The 16,161-nt window shown below is 44.1% G+C and overlaps 1 protein-coding gene across 2 annotated transcripts in view; it reads left to right on the top strand.

Annotated features, from left to right (window-relative positions):
* Positions 1-16,161, top strand: part of ISOC2 (isochorismatase domain containing 2) — a 333,454-nt gene that overhangs the window by 276,076 nt on the left and 41,217 nt on the right. For both annotated transcript variants that reach the window (XM_077250671.1, XM_077250673.1), the window contains exon 4: positions 7,796-7,866. In XM_077250671.1, coding sequence (XP_077106786.1) covers positions 7,796-7,866 — 71 coding nt within the window. The remainder of the gene's footprint in view (positions 1-7,795; positions 7,867-16,161) is intronic.

The raw sequence follows: 16,161 nt of genomic DNA, 5'->3' as shown, positions 1-16,161 counted from the left end.
GTGTATTGCCAAAAATTTCGGAAGTGGTCCGTGCTGACCCAGTGGAATGAGTGTGCACTGGCTGCTAATTTTAGAAATGGCCTTTCTGAAACCATTAAGAATGTGATGGTGGGTTTTCCCATTCCCACAGGTCTGAATGATTCCATGGCCCTGGCAATTCAGATTGACCGGCGGTTGCGGGAGCGCAAAACCGCAAATTCCCTCATGGTGTTGTCTGAACAGGCACCTGATTTAATGCAATGTGATAGAATCCTGACTAGACATGAGCGGAAACTTCATAGACGCCAGAATGGCTTGTGTTACTACTGTGGTGATTCTACACATGTTATCTCAGCATGCTCTAAACGTCTAACTAAGGTTGTTAGTCCTGTCTCTATTGGTAATTTGCATCCTAAATTTATTCTATCTGTGACGTTGATTTGCTCACTGTCGTCTTATCCTGTCATGGCGTTTGTAGATTCAGGTGCTGCCCTGAGTCTTATGGATCTGTCATTTGCCAAGCGCTGTGGTTTTGTTCTTGAGCCATTAGAAAATCCTATCCCTCTTAGGGGTATTGATGCTACTCCTTTGGCAGAAAATAAACCGCAGTTTTGGACACAGGTTACCATGTGCATGACTCCTGAACATCGGGAGGTGATACGCTTTCTTGTTCTGCATAAAATGCATGATGTGGTTGTTTTGGGGTTGCCATGGTTGCAGACCCATAATCCAGTCTTGGACTGGAAGGCAATGTCAGTGTCAAGTTGGGGCTGCCGTGGAATTCATGGGGATTCCCTGCCCGTGTCTATTGCTTCTTCTACGCCTTCGGATGTTCCGGAGTATTTGTCTGATTATCAGGATGTCTTCAGCGAATCCAGGTCCAGTGCACTGCCTCCTCATAGGGAATGTGACTGTGCAATAGATTTGATTCCAGGCAGTAAGTTTCCTAAGGGAAGACTGTTTAATCTGTCGGTACCTGAACATACCGCTATGCGTTCGTACATTAAGGAGTCTCTGGAGAAGGGGCATATCCGTCCTTCTTCTTCCCCTCTTGGTGCGGGATTCTTTTTTGTGGCCAAAAAGGACGGATCTTTGAGGCCTTGTATTGACTATCGGCTTTTAAATAAGATCACTGTGAAATTTCAGTATCCTTTGCCGCTGTTGTCAGACTTATTTGCCCGGATTAAAGGTGCCAAGTGGTTCACTAAGATAGACCTTCGTGGTGCGTACAACCTTGTGCGCATTAAACAAGGAGATGAATGGAAAACCGCATTCAATACGCCCGAAGGTCATTTTGAGTACTTGGTGATGCCTTTTGGGCTTTCTAATGCTCCTTCAGTTTTTCAGTCCTTTATGCATGACATTTTCCGGAAGTATCTGGATAAATTTTTGATTGTCTATCTGGATGATATTCTGGTTTTTTCTGATGACTGGGACTCACATGTGGAGCAGGTCAGGATGGTCTTTAAAATTTTGCGTGAAAATTCTTTGTTTGTGAAAGGCTCAAAGTGTCTCTTTGGTGTACAGAAGGTTCCCTTTTTAGGGTTTATTTTTTCCCCTTCTGCTGTGGAGATGGACCCAGTCAAGGTCCGAGCTATTCATGATTGGACTCAACCCTCGTCAGTTAAGAGTCTTCAGAAGTTCTTGGGTTTTGCTAACTTCTACCGTCGTTTTATCGCTAATTTTTCTAGCGTTGTTAAACCTTTGACGGATATGACCAAGAAAGGCTCTGATGTAGCTAACTGGGCTCCTGCTGCCGTGGAGGCTTTCCAGGAGTTGAAACGCCGGTTTACTTCGGCGCCTGTTTTGTGCCAGCCTGACGTCTCACTTCCCTTTCAGGTTGAGGTGGATGCTTCGGAGATTGGGGCAGGGGCCGTTTTGTCGCAGAGAGGCCCTGATTGCTCTACTATGAGACCTTGTGCCTTTTTCTCTAGGAAGTTTTCGCCGGCAGAGCGAAATTATGATGTGGGCAATCGGGAGTTGTTGGCCATGAAGTGGGCATTTGAGGAGTGGCGTCATTGGCTCGAGGGTGCTAAGCATCGTGTGGTGGTCTTGACTGATCACAAAAATCTGATGTATCTCGAGTCTGCCAAACGCCTGAATCCTAGACAGGCCCGCTGGTCATTGTTTTTCTCCCGTTTTGACTTTGTGGTCTCGTATTTACCAGGTTCAAAGAATGTGAAGGCCGATGCTCTTTCTAGGAGCTTTGTGCCTGGTGCTCCTGGAGTCGCCGAACCTGTTGGTATTCTTAAGGAGGGAGTTATCCTGTCAGCTATTTCTCCGGATCTGCGACGTGTGTTGCAGAGATTTCAGGCTGGCAGGCCTGACTCTTGTCCACCGGACAGACTGTTTGTGCCTGATAAGTGGATTAGTAGAGTCATTTCTGAGGTTCATTCCTCGGTGTTGGCAGGGCACCCGGGAATTTTTGGCACCAGGGATCTGGTGGCCAGGTCCTTTTGGTGGCCTTCCTTGTCAAGGGATGTGCGGTCATTTGTGCAGTCTTGTGGGACTTGTGCTCGAGCAAAGCCCTGCTGTTCTCGTGCCAGCGGGTTGCTCTTGCCCTTGCCTGTCCCGAAGAGACCTTGGACACACATCTCAATGGATTTCATTTCTGATCTTCCGGTGTCTCAGGGCATGTCTGTCATCTGGGTGATATGCGATCGCTTCTCCAAGATGGTCCATTTGGTTCCTTTGCCTAAGCTGCCTTCCTCTTCCGATCTGGTTCCTGTGTTTTTCCAGAACGTGGTTCGTTTACACGGCATTCCTGAGAATATTGTGTCAGACAGAGGATCCCAGTTTGTTTCCAGGTTCTGGCGATCCTTTTGTGGTAGGATGGGCATTGATTTGTCGTTTTCGTCTGCTTTTCATCCACAGACTAATGGACAAACGGAGCGAACTAATCAGACTCTGGAGGCTTATTTGAGGTGTTTTGTCTCTGCTGATCAGGATGATTGGGTGGCCTTCTTGCCGTTGGCTGAATTTGCCCTTAATAATCGGGCTAGTTCCGCCACCTTGGTTTCGCCATTTTTCTGCAACTCTGATTTCCATCCTCGTTTTTCCTCGGGACATGTGGAGTCTTCTGACTGTCCGGGGGTGGATTCTGTGGTGGATAGGTTGCAGCACATCTGGAATCACGTGGTGGACAACTTGAAGTTGTCACAGGAGAAGGCTCAGCGTTTTGCCAACCGCCGCCGCGGTGTGGGTCCCCGACTTCGTGTTGGGGATTTGGTATGGCTTTCTTCTCGCTTTGTTCCTATGAAGGTCTCCTCTCCCAAATTTAAGCCTCGCTTCATTGGTCCTTACAGGATATTGGAAATCCTTAATCCTGTATCCTTTCGCCTGGATCTTCCGGTGTCGTTTGCCATCCACAACGTGTTTCATAGGTCCTTGTTGCGGCGGTACGTTGTGCCTGTGGTTCCTTCTGCTGAGCCTCCTGCTCCGGTGTTGGTTGAGGGCGAGTTGGAGTACGTAGTGGAGAAGATCTTAGATTCTCGTCGCTCCAGGCGGAGGCTTCAGTACCTGGTCAAGTGGAAGGGCTATGGTCAGGAGGATAATTCCTGGGTGGTCGCCTCTGATGTGCATGCGGCCGATTTAGTTCGTGCCTTTCACGCCGCTCATCCTGATCGCCCTGGTGGTCTTGGTGAGGGTTCGGTGACCCCTCACTAAGGGGGGGGTACTGTTGTGAATTTGCTTTTTGGCTCCCTCTAGTGGTTACTAGTGATTTGACTCTGGGAATGTCAGTCATCCCTTGTTTGTTCACCTGGGTCGTTATTTCAGGGGTGTTGCTATATAAGCTCCCTGGACCTTCAGTTCAATGCCTGGCAACGTTGTTATCAGAGCTAATCTGCTGTGCTCTTGCATACTGATCCTGGTTCCTGCTTCATTAAGCTAAGTCTGCTTTTTGTGCTTTTTGCTATTTGTTTTTGATTGCATTTTTGTCCAGCTTGTACTTCATCTGTATCTTGATTTTGCTGGAAGCTCTGGGGAGCTGGTGTTCTCCCCCCGGGCCGTTAGACGGTTCGGGGGTTCTTGGATTTCCAGTGTGGATGTTTTGATAGGGTTTTTGTTGACCATATAAGTTATCTTACTACATTCTGCTATTAGTAAGTGGGCCTCTCTTTGCTAAACCTAGTTCATTTCTGTGTTTGTCATTTCCTCTTACCTCACCGTTATTATTTGTGGGGGGCTTCTATCCTACTTTTGGGGTCCTTTCTCTGGAGGCAAGAAAGGTCTTTGTTTTCCTCTTCTAGGGGTAGTTAGTCCTCCGGCTGGCGCGAGACATATAGCGATCAACGTAGGCATGTTCCCCGGCTACTTCTAGTGTTGGCGTTAGGAGTAGATATATGGTCAATCCAGTTACCACTGCCCTATGAGCTGGATTTTTGTACTTCGCAGACTTACATGTTTCTCTGAGACCCTCGCCATTGGGGTCATAACAGTCGCTGCCCATTTTTCAAGCTTAACTAGATCTTTCTGAATCCTTTCCCTGTCTTCTCTAGTGTTCGCTATCCCTCCTAGCTTTGCATGGTCTGCAAATTTGATTAGTTTACCTTCAGTTTCCTTATCATTTATAAAAATGTTAAACAAAACTGGGACCAGGACAGAGCCTTGTGATACCCCACTTGAAACACGTCTCCAATTGGATGAATTGAGTAAGATCACTGACCCAGTTATGAATCCACCTAACTGTAGCCTTGTCAATCCCATACTTGGTCATTTTTTTTTAAAGTTTTTCAATTACGATAGTATGAGAATCTTTATCAAATGCTTTGCTGAAGTCGAGATATACCACATCTACCACATTTCCATGATCCAGCCAGTCAATGATTCCTTCATAGAAGGAAATTAGATTAGTCTGGCATGACTTGTTTGCTATAAACCTATGCTGGCTCTGGTAATTACTGTATTCTTATCCAAGTACTTCCATTCAAGCTGTTTAATAATTTGTTCAAAGATATTTCCTGATATAGAAGTAAGGCTTACTGACCTGTAATTTCCTGGCTCCATCTCTTTTTTGAAGATAGGGACAACATTTGGCCTTCTCAAATCTTCTGGGACTTCTCCTGTTCTCCAGGATTTTTCAGTGATTCTGGCTAGTGGTTCTACAATTTCCTGTGCAAACTCTGTCAGTACCCTAGGATGTAATTCATCTGGTCCAGGAGATTTAAATTCATGTAAATTAGCCAAGTGTTCCCTTACCATCTCTCTGCTTATTGATAGTGTGTATTCTTTTAATCCTTCGATGGCACCATGAAAATCAGTTGATGTTACAAGTGCTTTTTTTTAGAGAACACAGATGCAAAGTTGTAATTTATAAGTTTGGCCTTTTCAACATTATTTTTGTTCACTTCACCCTCTTCATCCTGTAATATTTCTATAGCATCTTTGACTTTTCTTTTGCTTTTGACATACCCCTAAAATCCTTTTTTACTGTTTTTGGTCTCCCTTGTAAGCCTCACTTCATAACTGGCTTTTGCTCTTCTCACGCTTTCTTTTTATATGCTTCCAATTCTTCCTTCTTTCCAGGATTGTCATCTATTGTGCAGTGAGAATTTCATTTAGCAAAATCTCCCATCCTTCTTGGACATTTCTGCATTGGACCTTTCCTACCATCTTTTTGAGTCCATTAAAATCTGTTTTAGTGATGCCTATGACATAATATCTCTTCCTGTGTTGGCAGTTGCAATTGTCCTTGTTTTTATGCCATGCTCTGTGCATTTGTATAGACACATTTTAGTTTATAGTCAGTTTCTCTTGCAACTCTATTTTCATTCAGAGTTTGTTGTTTTTTTTTCCCTTTATTTCCACTTCTAGTAGCAGGGTTCTCAAAAGAATTCATTAGCTGCACATTTTTTTCTGGCCGTATATTTCTCATCCCGTATTGCTCTAGTTGAAAGCTCTCCTGATGAGTGTAGTATGGCGTCTAGCAAATATGTGTTTTCCTGTTTTCGTTAGATGTAGCAAGTAGTCCATTATACAGGTAATTCATTCCATGGTCAAGAAACCCAAAACATTGCTCACGGCACCATCGATGTAGCCAACAACTAGAGGAGATGTGAAGGAATAGGGCGAGAAGATGCAAGCATCCTGTTAACTTCTTTCGTGACTGGTAAAGTCAGAAAGTGAACTAGATGCAGTGCGGGAGGGAGGACATTGCATGATATTAGTAGATTATGAGAACATTTACTGTCAATATGGTCAGTTTTTTCTTTGAAATAATTGACCAAATCATCAGCACTGAGGTCAGTGGTGAGGGCCTGCACTCTTTGTTGAGTAGAGAATGAAATGTATCAGGGTCATTTAGGATTGTTGGATAGTGAGGTGATGTGGGTTATGAAGTAGGCTTGTTTGGAGAGGTGAGGGGCAGAGTTGTATGTTTTAAGCATAAACTTGAAATGCATGATATCTTCTGCCAGATTGGGTTTTCTCCACAGACGTTCGGAGCACCACTGGAGAAAATGTGTTTGCAGCATGTGCCCTGGCTGCCGCCATCTGTGCCGAGTTGTTAATAGATACTTAGTGACCTTTTCTTGAGAATGGGAGAGTAAAACAGTAACAATTCTTTTGCTGTGCTGACCCCATCAGTGAACTCACTGTCATCTATCTAGGGTACAACTGCTCTTTGTAGTGAAATATTTAGAAAAATGTCCTGTACTGTCTCTTAACAGCACTCCATAGCTACTTAAATGGTAGCTGTCACTACATTTGTGCCTATGGAGGAGAGGGGAGTTTTTGAATTGATTTTCTGTCCTCACTCTGACAACCTCAAAGCAGGTTCTCCTTTACTCTCATGCGATCTCATCTGCAGACTAAACTATAACTGTAGAGAAAAATATTGTCCGCACATCCAAAAATTACACCACATTGATCTATTGCGACTAAGGAAAAATTAACAAAACTGTCCACGAGGCTCTCAGTTTAACACACTGATTAGACTGTATAAAGCCCATGTAATGGCGAACCTCTCAGTGGGTGCTGACCACTGCCTGAAGTGACAGGGAACTAGCAGGGGGAGCAACCTGGTGTCTCACAGCATCCATGATGCAAGACAAAATCTCTTTTGCAGTCTCCTCCTATTCCAAAAACACCTGGGTCAAATTGGAGGAGTAGTATTGGGGTTCATACTGTAGAACCTCATGCTTAGTTTTGTAAATTTTTGCCATGTCTTTCTCTACAGCCATGGGTAATCGCACACTAATTTCAGCCTATCCACTTCTCCCTTATATCCCCCCTGTTACCACCCACTTGACCCTATACCTTTTTCAATATGCTTAGCACTCGGGATCACTCTGTGGTGCCACCGCCTGCCAAGCAGAAACAGATTAATGGGCAAACACTGAATACCGCAAATGGAGAAAGGATGCAGGGTAAAAGAAAGGACCAGGACACACACTGGGACTTTGAAAGAACAAAAACATTTGGAAAAGACAAGAAACAGAAAATGAGGGACATTGCACATGGAAAAAGGTCAAGTGCAAAAAAATTGAGCATGAGGACTCCTGTTCCTCCATCCATGCTCCACTCCTCTAATACAGCAGTGTTTTTTTATTGTTGCAACAGCCACCTGGCACAGAGGGTACAGCTGAAAAAGACAACTGGCTGCTGATGATGGAGGTGCTCTGCATTCTAGGTGGGCGGCTTTGTATCTTTGTCACATTGGGCTGCTGAAAACCACTGTTTATTGGGCCAGCCTCCACTGTCTACCTTAGAGACACCAAGGCACATGCCCCACTTGCCATCCCCAAGACCTCCAACCCCCAGTTACAGCCCTGTATTGATTTTGAAATGTGCATGTTGTTGTTTTTTTTTTTTACAGAGCACCACACTGGACCTGCTAGAAAAAGGGTTTGATGTCCATGTTGTAGCTGATGCATGCTCATCCCGTAGGTAATGCTTTTGTATCCTATACTTTTCTTATACTTGTCAAATTATATAAATTAAAATCATGAACCTGAATACTGTTAACCCTTTATCATTGTGAATGGTTTCTAGTACTTGTGGTAACATAGCTTATACTCTTTTAAAGGGGTTTTCCAGTACTTTTATATTGATGACCCTTCTCATAGATTGGTCACCGGATGTGAACTGATTACGGCTTTGAACAACATAGCTCTATAACACCATTTTCTGTCTGCTGATAGTTACATAGTTACTGCAGATCGTCCCCTTTTGAAAGAATAGTAGCTAATCTGCAGTATCTGTCAGCAGCTACTAAACAGTGTGACAGAGCAGTGGTGTTTAGCTTTGCTCACTGTTTACATCGAGCTGATGAAGTACAGTACAGACCAAAGGTTTGGACACACCTTGTCATTTAAAGATTTTTCTGTATTTTCATGACTATGAAAATTGTACATTCACACTGAAGGCATCAAAACTATGAATTAACACGTGGAATTATATACTTAACAAAAAAGTGTGAAACAACTGAAATTGTGTCTTATATTCTAGGTTCTTCAAAGTAGCCACCTTTTGTTTTGATGATTGCTTTGCACACTCTTGGCATTCTCTTGATGAGCTTCAAGAGGTAGTCACCGGGAATGGTTTTCACTTCACAGGTGTGCCCTGTCAGGTTTAATAAGTGGGATTTCTTGCCTTATAAATAGTGTTGGGACCATCAGTTGTGTTGTGCAGAAGTATATTGGATACACAGCTGATAGTGCTACTGAATAGACTGTTAACATTTGTATTATGTCAAGAAAATGCAGCTAAGTAAAGAAAACCGAGTGGCCATCATTACTTTAAGAAATGAAGGTCATTCAGTCTGAAAAATTGGGCAAACTTGAAAGTGTCCCCAAGTGCAGTGGCAAAAACCATCAAGCGCTACAAAGAAACTGGCTGACATGAGGACCGCCCCAGGAAAGGAAGACCAAGAGTCACCTCTGCTTCTGAGGATAAGTTTATCTGAGTCACCAGCCTCAGAAATCGCAGGTTAACAGCAGCTCAGATTAGAGACCAGGTCAATGCCATACAGAGTTCTAGCAGCAGACACATCTCTACAACAACTGTTAAGAGGAGACTTTGTGCAGCAAGCCTGGTGAAATAGCTGCTAGGAAACCACTGCTAAGGACAGGCAAGAAGCAGAAGAGACTTGTTTGGGCTAAAGAACACAAGGAATGGACATTAGACCAGTGGAAATCTGTGCTTTGGTCTGATGAGTCCAAATTTGAGATCTTTGGTTCCAACCATGGTGTCTTTATGCAACGCAGAAAAGGTGAAATGATGGACTCTACATGCCTGGTTCCCACCGTGAAGCATGGAGGAGGTGGTGTGATGGTGTGGGGGTGCTTTGCTGGTGACACTGTTGGGGATTTATTCAAAATTGAAGGCATACTGAACCAGCCTGGCTACCTCAGCATCTTGCAGCGGCATGCTATTCCATCCGGTTTGCGTTTAGTTGGACCATCATTTATTTTTCAACAGGACAATAACCCCAAACACACCTCCAGGCTGTGTAAGGGCTATTTGACCAAGAAGGAGAGTGATGATTTTCTACATCAGATGACCTGGCCTCCACAGTCACCAGACCTGAACCCAATCGAGATGGTTTGGGGTGAGCTGGACCGCAGCGTGAAGGCAAAAGGGCCAACAAGTGCTAGGCATCTCTGGGAACTCCTTCAAGATTGTTGGAAGACCATTCCAGGTGACTACCTCTTGAAGCTCATCAAGAGAATGCCGAGTGTGCAAAGCAGTCATCAAAGCAAAAGGTGGCTACTTTGAAGAACCTAGAATATAAGACATATTTTCAGTTGTTTCACACTTTTTTGTTAAGTATATAATTCCACATGTGTTAATTCATAGTTCATAATTCATAATTTGATACCTACAGTGTGAATGTACAATTTTCATAGTCATGAAAATACAGAAAAATCTTTAAATGAGAAGGTGTGTCCAAACTTTTGGTCTGTACTGTAGGTGATAAAAAGCTGATTGGTGGGATTGTCGGACCCTTCAACGGTCTAACCTTGTTGACCTGGTCATGAATATAAACGTGCCAGGCAACCCTTTTAACTAACATGCAGTTACCTAGGAGACATGGTGTGTTTAGAAGAACATTGATTGCTCATCAAAATAAATAAAGTAAGCTTTCATGATCACTTGATAACTCAACATTGTGGAATATTTGAAGACCCATTGTCTACTTTTCAAAACTGTGAATACCAGTTTATGGGTAATATTAGTTCCAAGAAGATTTTTACCCTGCACAACACATATGTGCAAAAATAATCAAGATTTAAGTTATTGCTGAACATACAAGCCTTAGATGTAAAGGCCTGCAGTCTTAAACCAATGCACTTTTGCTGGTAGATATCACATTCATTATAAAAGCACCCTTCAGTGTTTTGCTGAGAGACTGCAGAACAAGTGAAAGATTTGGGTATTCTGGTTCCAAATAAGGCTATGTTCACATGTCCTGGCTGCTAAATAGGAAAGGGTTCTGATTGCAGAGACCCCAACCAAAACTCCCCAAATCCCTCCAACACATAACCCTTAGACATACCAATAAAACCATAACGCTAAATTGATGGGTGAAGGTCGGTCACAGCTTTATTAAAGCATTTCTTATAACTGTTAACATATTTTAATCACTTAGAAAGGCACATGAATTAATTAACCACGCTTGCCGTCAAATGCTCTGTAGTCTATTCACAGGCAAGTCAGCCGACAAGCCATACCCATGTGTCCTTTCTTTCATTTCCGCTGTGACCTGCATCTAGAAATAAACCAAATACCAACATTACTATACAAACATTAAAAGGGGAGGGAGGGTGGGACAAGCACCTCCGGGACCCGTTCATAGAGGAGGGGGGGGAGAGAAGAGTATGAAATCCTTTTTTAACCCCAGAAAAAATGGGAGGGGGCGGTTAAACAACATGTCATTTTGATTGGCTCCCAACTTGTTACGCACCGTCCCTTTACATATTAATAAGTGCGGAGGGATTCCTAACGTTCCCATGGTAACCAAAAGGTGGGGGGGCTCCGCAGTCAGAGGTACTATTGTTAATCAATGCTGTGCCTGCCAGACTGCGGAGACCCCAACCAAAACTCACCATAGTCCCTCCAACACATAACCCTTAGACATGCCAATAAAAACAAGACACTAAATTGATGGGTGAAGGCCAGTCACAGCTTTATTAAAGCATTTCTTATAACTATTAACATATTTTAAACACTTAGAAAGGCACATGAATTAATTAACCATGCTTGCCGCCAAATGCCCTGTAGTCTATTCACAGGCAAGTCAGCTGACGAGCCATACCCATGTGTCCATTCTTTCATTCCCGCCACGGAAGAATCATGTGTTCCTACACATGACTCTGACCCCCACCCATCAATAACAAGGCTTGCTCAATTCCATCCTGTAGACCTGATAGAAAAATATCGAGCCCTATATCTGTAAGATGCACGCCGTCCGGTCTTAGCAACGATCTATTGTCCCCTTCCAACTGCTTGTGTCCTACCACCACACCAAACCTTTCTCTTACAAATTTCGATATCCTGGCATTGATTGTCCTCCTGGTGCGCTCTACGGCTATGCCATCTCTGGCCCCTTGCCAGACTGCCCGGGGAACCACTTCAGACCAGACAATTATGAGTTCTTGAAAGAAAGTGTGGAAACGTGCTATGTCGAACCTCATCATTGTCATTAATTCAGCAATTTTGTAGGCGCACAGGTCATTACCACCAGTGTGCAGAACCAACACCACCGGCCCCCTGGGCTTCTCTTGCTATGTCCACTACTTCAGGCAAAACTTGCGGCCATTGTAAACCTCTTATACCCCGCCAAGAAAAATTCAGGCCTCGAAAACCCAGGTTCCTACCACCTGGGCAACACTCCCTTTGACCTGCCCAAAATATGTAGGAGTGACCTAACAGCCAGACTGTTGGACTGCCGGCACCTGCAAATAAAGATGACAGTATTAATTTAATAGATCTGGCCGGATATACCTATAAAAACAAGCTGAACGCCATCTGCCTCCCCTCTGAACCTCGGAGTCGGGCAAACCTGCTTTGGCGGCCTCCGTTGCTGTGCCAATTCGAAATGAATGAGTCCCATAATCCCGGATCGATACCCCTGATGCAGTCAAACACTTACCAAATAATGCTTGAAATTGAAACCTCATCAACGGTGAACCGTCCAGATGAGACAGGAAAAACTTCCCGCTGCATCTAACCTCCAAGTAAGCATTAATCAATCGAAACGGACAAACTTGCCCTTTGTGCGGGTATATTAGCAACCATGTACCTCTACCGACTGGATCTGTTTTAGATTTACGAAGGCGAAGGCGTATTGCCTCCTTCACTAATACAACATCCTCAATTAATAACCCCCATTTTGACTACGCTTTGACTGGGGGACGAGCTCGCTAATACGAAGCGCCCCGAAGAAAGCTAAACCAAATGCAGACGATATTAACAGCGACTCAAATTGGGAAATGCATATAAAATTTGAGATGATCACGATTCGGCTAAGGAGAACTAAGGAAACAGGGTGCCTGCATTCATGACTCGGATGCACCCGCTTCCACCCTTTCATCGCCTGTCTGATGAGAAATGTTTTTGTCACATCGACCCATCCTAATAACTGAAAATAAAATGCTAGGCCAGATAGACGCTGCTGTGCTGATGTACCCGATATGCCCCTGCTTCGAAGCTGACTAATAAATTCAACAGTAACCTTCAATCTGCATTGATCAGACGCGTGTACTGGCCTGTCTCCTATCAATAAACACCACTCCTCCCATGCCTTACTATAAGACTGTCTGCTCTATTGGGCAATTGAAGAAAGGACCAGCAGCATCAGCTGTTCGCAACCGTGTCCCAGAGGGAAGGAGGGCAAGGCAAACTCACCAGGTGTGCATTGGGAAAACTGTTCCTGAAGACCTGCCAATCAAAATGTGTTAACATGTCAGCCAGCATTTCATCTGAATCCATCATTAGTTGTGCCCAGGGCCATATATTACAATTAAGACATAGAAGAGCCAGACGACGGAGAAGGCATAAAACTGAAAGGGCCGTAGACGACATGAAATTTATGCAAAGTGCGGTTTTGGGGTTTTTGGTCTGAAAAACAATCTTTTTGTTAGCTAAACTGTCACACCAGAGCTCAACCGACACAACAATTGGAAACAGTTCACAGAAAACGGGATCATGACAAATGCCTAGACTCTCCCAGGATGCCGCCCAACTGTCTCTACACCATTGATTACCAAAAACCGCTAAAAAGCCTGAAGATTCATCTGCATTCGTGAATAACTTTAAATCCTGACTCATCAATTCTTTTGGCATAAAGCACGTGTGACAATTGTACGACCGCAAGAAGGACTTCCAAACCTCAAGGTCTGCATGCATGGACCTTGTGACATGCAATCTTTGACTTGGCTGTGAAACCCCTCTCTGTTGTGAATTTACCTTTTTGGCTCCCTCTAGTGGTTACTAGTGATTTGACTCTGGGAATGTCTGCCATCCCTTGTATGCTCACCTGGGTCGTTAGGTCAGGGGTGTTGCTATATAAGCTCCCTGGACCTTCAGTTCAATGCCTGGTAACGTTGTAATCAGAGCTAATCTGTTGTGCTCTGGTCTACTGATCCTGGTTCCTGCTAGATTAAGCTAAGTCTGTTTTCTTGCTTTTTGCTATTTGTTTTTGTTTGCATTTTTGTCCAGCTTGTACATAATCTGTATCCTAACCTTGCTGGAAGCTCTAGGGAGGCTGGAGTTCTCCCCCCGGGCCGTTAGACGGTTCGGGGGTTCTTGAATTTCCAGTGTGGATTTTTGATAGGGTTTTTGTTGACCATATAAGTTATCTTACTACATTCTGCTATTAGTAAGTGGGCCTCTCTTTGCTAAACCTAGTTCATCTCTGTGTTTGTCATTTCCTCTTACCTCACCGTTATTATTTGTGGGGGGCTTGTATCCAACTTTTGGGGACTATTCTCTGGAGGCAAGAGAGGTCTTTGTTTTCCTCTTCTAGGGGTAGTTAGTCCTCCGGCTGGGCGAGACATCTAGCGACCAACTTAGGCATGTTCCCCGGCTACTTCTAGTGTTGGCATTAGGAGTAGATATATGGTCAACCCAGTTACCACTGCCCTATGAGCTGGATTTTTGTACTTCGCAGACTTGCTGATATCTCTGAGACCCTCGCCATTGGGGTCATAACAGTTTGCCAGGCCTTGATTAAATGTTAAATGCATTGCAGAAGCGGGATTATAAGAAAGAAAATTCTGAGTTTTTTTCTTCTCTCTCTCATTTTTTTTTTTTTTTTCTTTTCCCCTTTACCTCTGAGTGGCTTGTGTTTGCTGCAGACATGAATGTCCAGACCTTGATTACAGGTGTGGACCAGCTTGCTGCTCGTGTGCAGGGCATACAAGATTATATTACCAGAAATCCTATGTCAGAACCTAAGATACCGATTCCTGAACTGTTTTCCGGAGACCGATTTAAATTTAGAAATTTCAGGGATAATTGTAAATTATTTTGGTCCCTGAGACCTTGTTCATCTGGAGACTCCGCTCAGCAAGTGAAAATTGTTATTTCTTTTTTACTGGGCGACCCTCAGGATTGGGCTTTCTCGCTGGCGCCAGGAGATCCGGCATTGGCTGATATTGATGCGTTTTTTCTGGCGCTCGGTTTGCTTTATGAGGAACCCAATCTTGAGATTCAGGCAGAAAAAGCCTTGCTGGCTATGTCTCAGGGCCAGGACGAGGCTGAAGTGTATTGCCAAAAATTTCGGAAATGGTTCGTTCTGACCCAGTGGAATGAGTGTGCATTGGCTGCTAATTTTAGAAATGGCCTTTCTGAAGCCATTAAAGATGTGATGGTGGGTTTTCTCATTCCCACAGGTCTGAATGATTCCATGTCCCTGGCAATTCAAATTGACCGGCGGTTGCGGGAGCGCAAAACCGCAAATTCCCTCATGGTGTTGTCTGAACAGGCACCTGATTTAATGCAATGTGATAGAATCCTGACTAGAAATGAGCGGAAAATTCATAGACGCCAGAATGGCTTGTGTTACTACTGTGGTGATTCTACACATGCTATCTCAGCATGCTCTAAACGTCTTACTAAGGTTGTTAGTCCTGTCGCCATTGGTAATTTGCAACCTAAATTTATTCTATCTGTAACTTTGATTTGCTCACTTTCATCGTATCCTGTCATGGCGTTTGTGGACTCGGGTGCTGCCCTGAGTCTTATGGATCTGTCATTTGCCAAGCGCTGCGGTTTCGTTCTGGAGCCATTAGAAAATCCTATCCCTCTCAGGGGTATTGATGCTACGCCATTGGCAAAAAATAAACCGCAGTTTTGGACACAGGTTACCATGTGCATGACTCCCGAACATCGGGAGGTGATACGTTTTCTTGTTCTGCATAAGATGCATGATTTGGTTGTTTTGGGTTTGCCATGGTTACAGACCCATAATCCAGTCTTGGACTGGAAGGCAATGTCAGTGTCAAGTTGGGGCTGCCATGGAATTCATGGAGATTCCCTGCCCTTGTCTATTGCTTCTTCTACGCCTTCGGAAGTTCCGGCGTATTTGTCTGATTATCAGGATGTCTTCAGCGAGTCTAAGTCCAGTGCACTGCCTCCTCATAGGGAATGTGACTGTGCTATAGATTTGATTCCTGGCAGTAAGTTTCCTAAGGGGAGACTGTTTAATCTGTCGGTACCTGAACATACCGCGATGCGTTCATATATCATGGAGTCTCTTGAGAAGGGGCATATCCGTCCTTCTTCTTCCCCTCTTGGTGCGGGATTCTTTTTTGTGGCCAAAAAGGACGGATCTTTGAGGCCTTGTATTGACTATCGGCTTTTAAATAAGATCACTGTGAAATTTCAGTATCCTTTGCCGCTGTTGTCAGACTTATTTGCCCGGATTAAAGGTGCCAAGTGGTTCACCAAGATAGACCTTCGTGGTGCGTACAACCTTGTGCGCATTAAGCAAGGCGATGAATGGAAAACCGCATTCAATACGCCCGAAGGTCATTTTGAGTACTTGGTGATGCCATTCGGGCTCTCTAATGCACCTTCAGTTTTTCAGTCCTTCATGCATGACATTTTCCGGAACTATCTGGATAAATTTTTGATTGTTTATCTGGATGATATTCTGGTTTTTTCTGATGACTGGGACTCTCATGTGGAGCAGGTCAGGATGGTTTTTAAGATTTTGCGTGAAAATTCTTTGTTTGT

Source organism: Ranitomeya variabilis, chromosome 4, assembly GCF_051348905.1.
Source record: "Ranitomeya variabilis isolate aRanVar5 chromosome 4, aRanVar5.hap1, whole genome shotgun sequence".
In the NCBI taxonomy this organism is placed as follows: Eukaryota; Metazoa; Chordata; class Amphibia; order Anura; family Dendrobatidae; genus Ranitomeya; species Ranitomeya variabilis.
The sequence above is the reverse complement of the archived record's forward strand: the minus strand, read 5'-3'. Positions and strand labels throughout refer to the sequence as shown.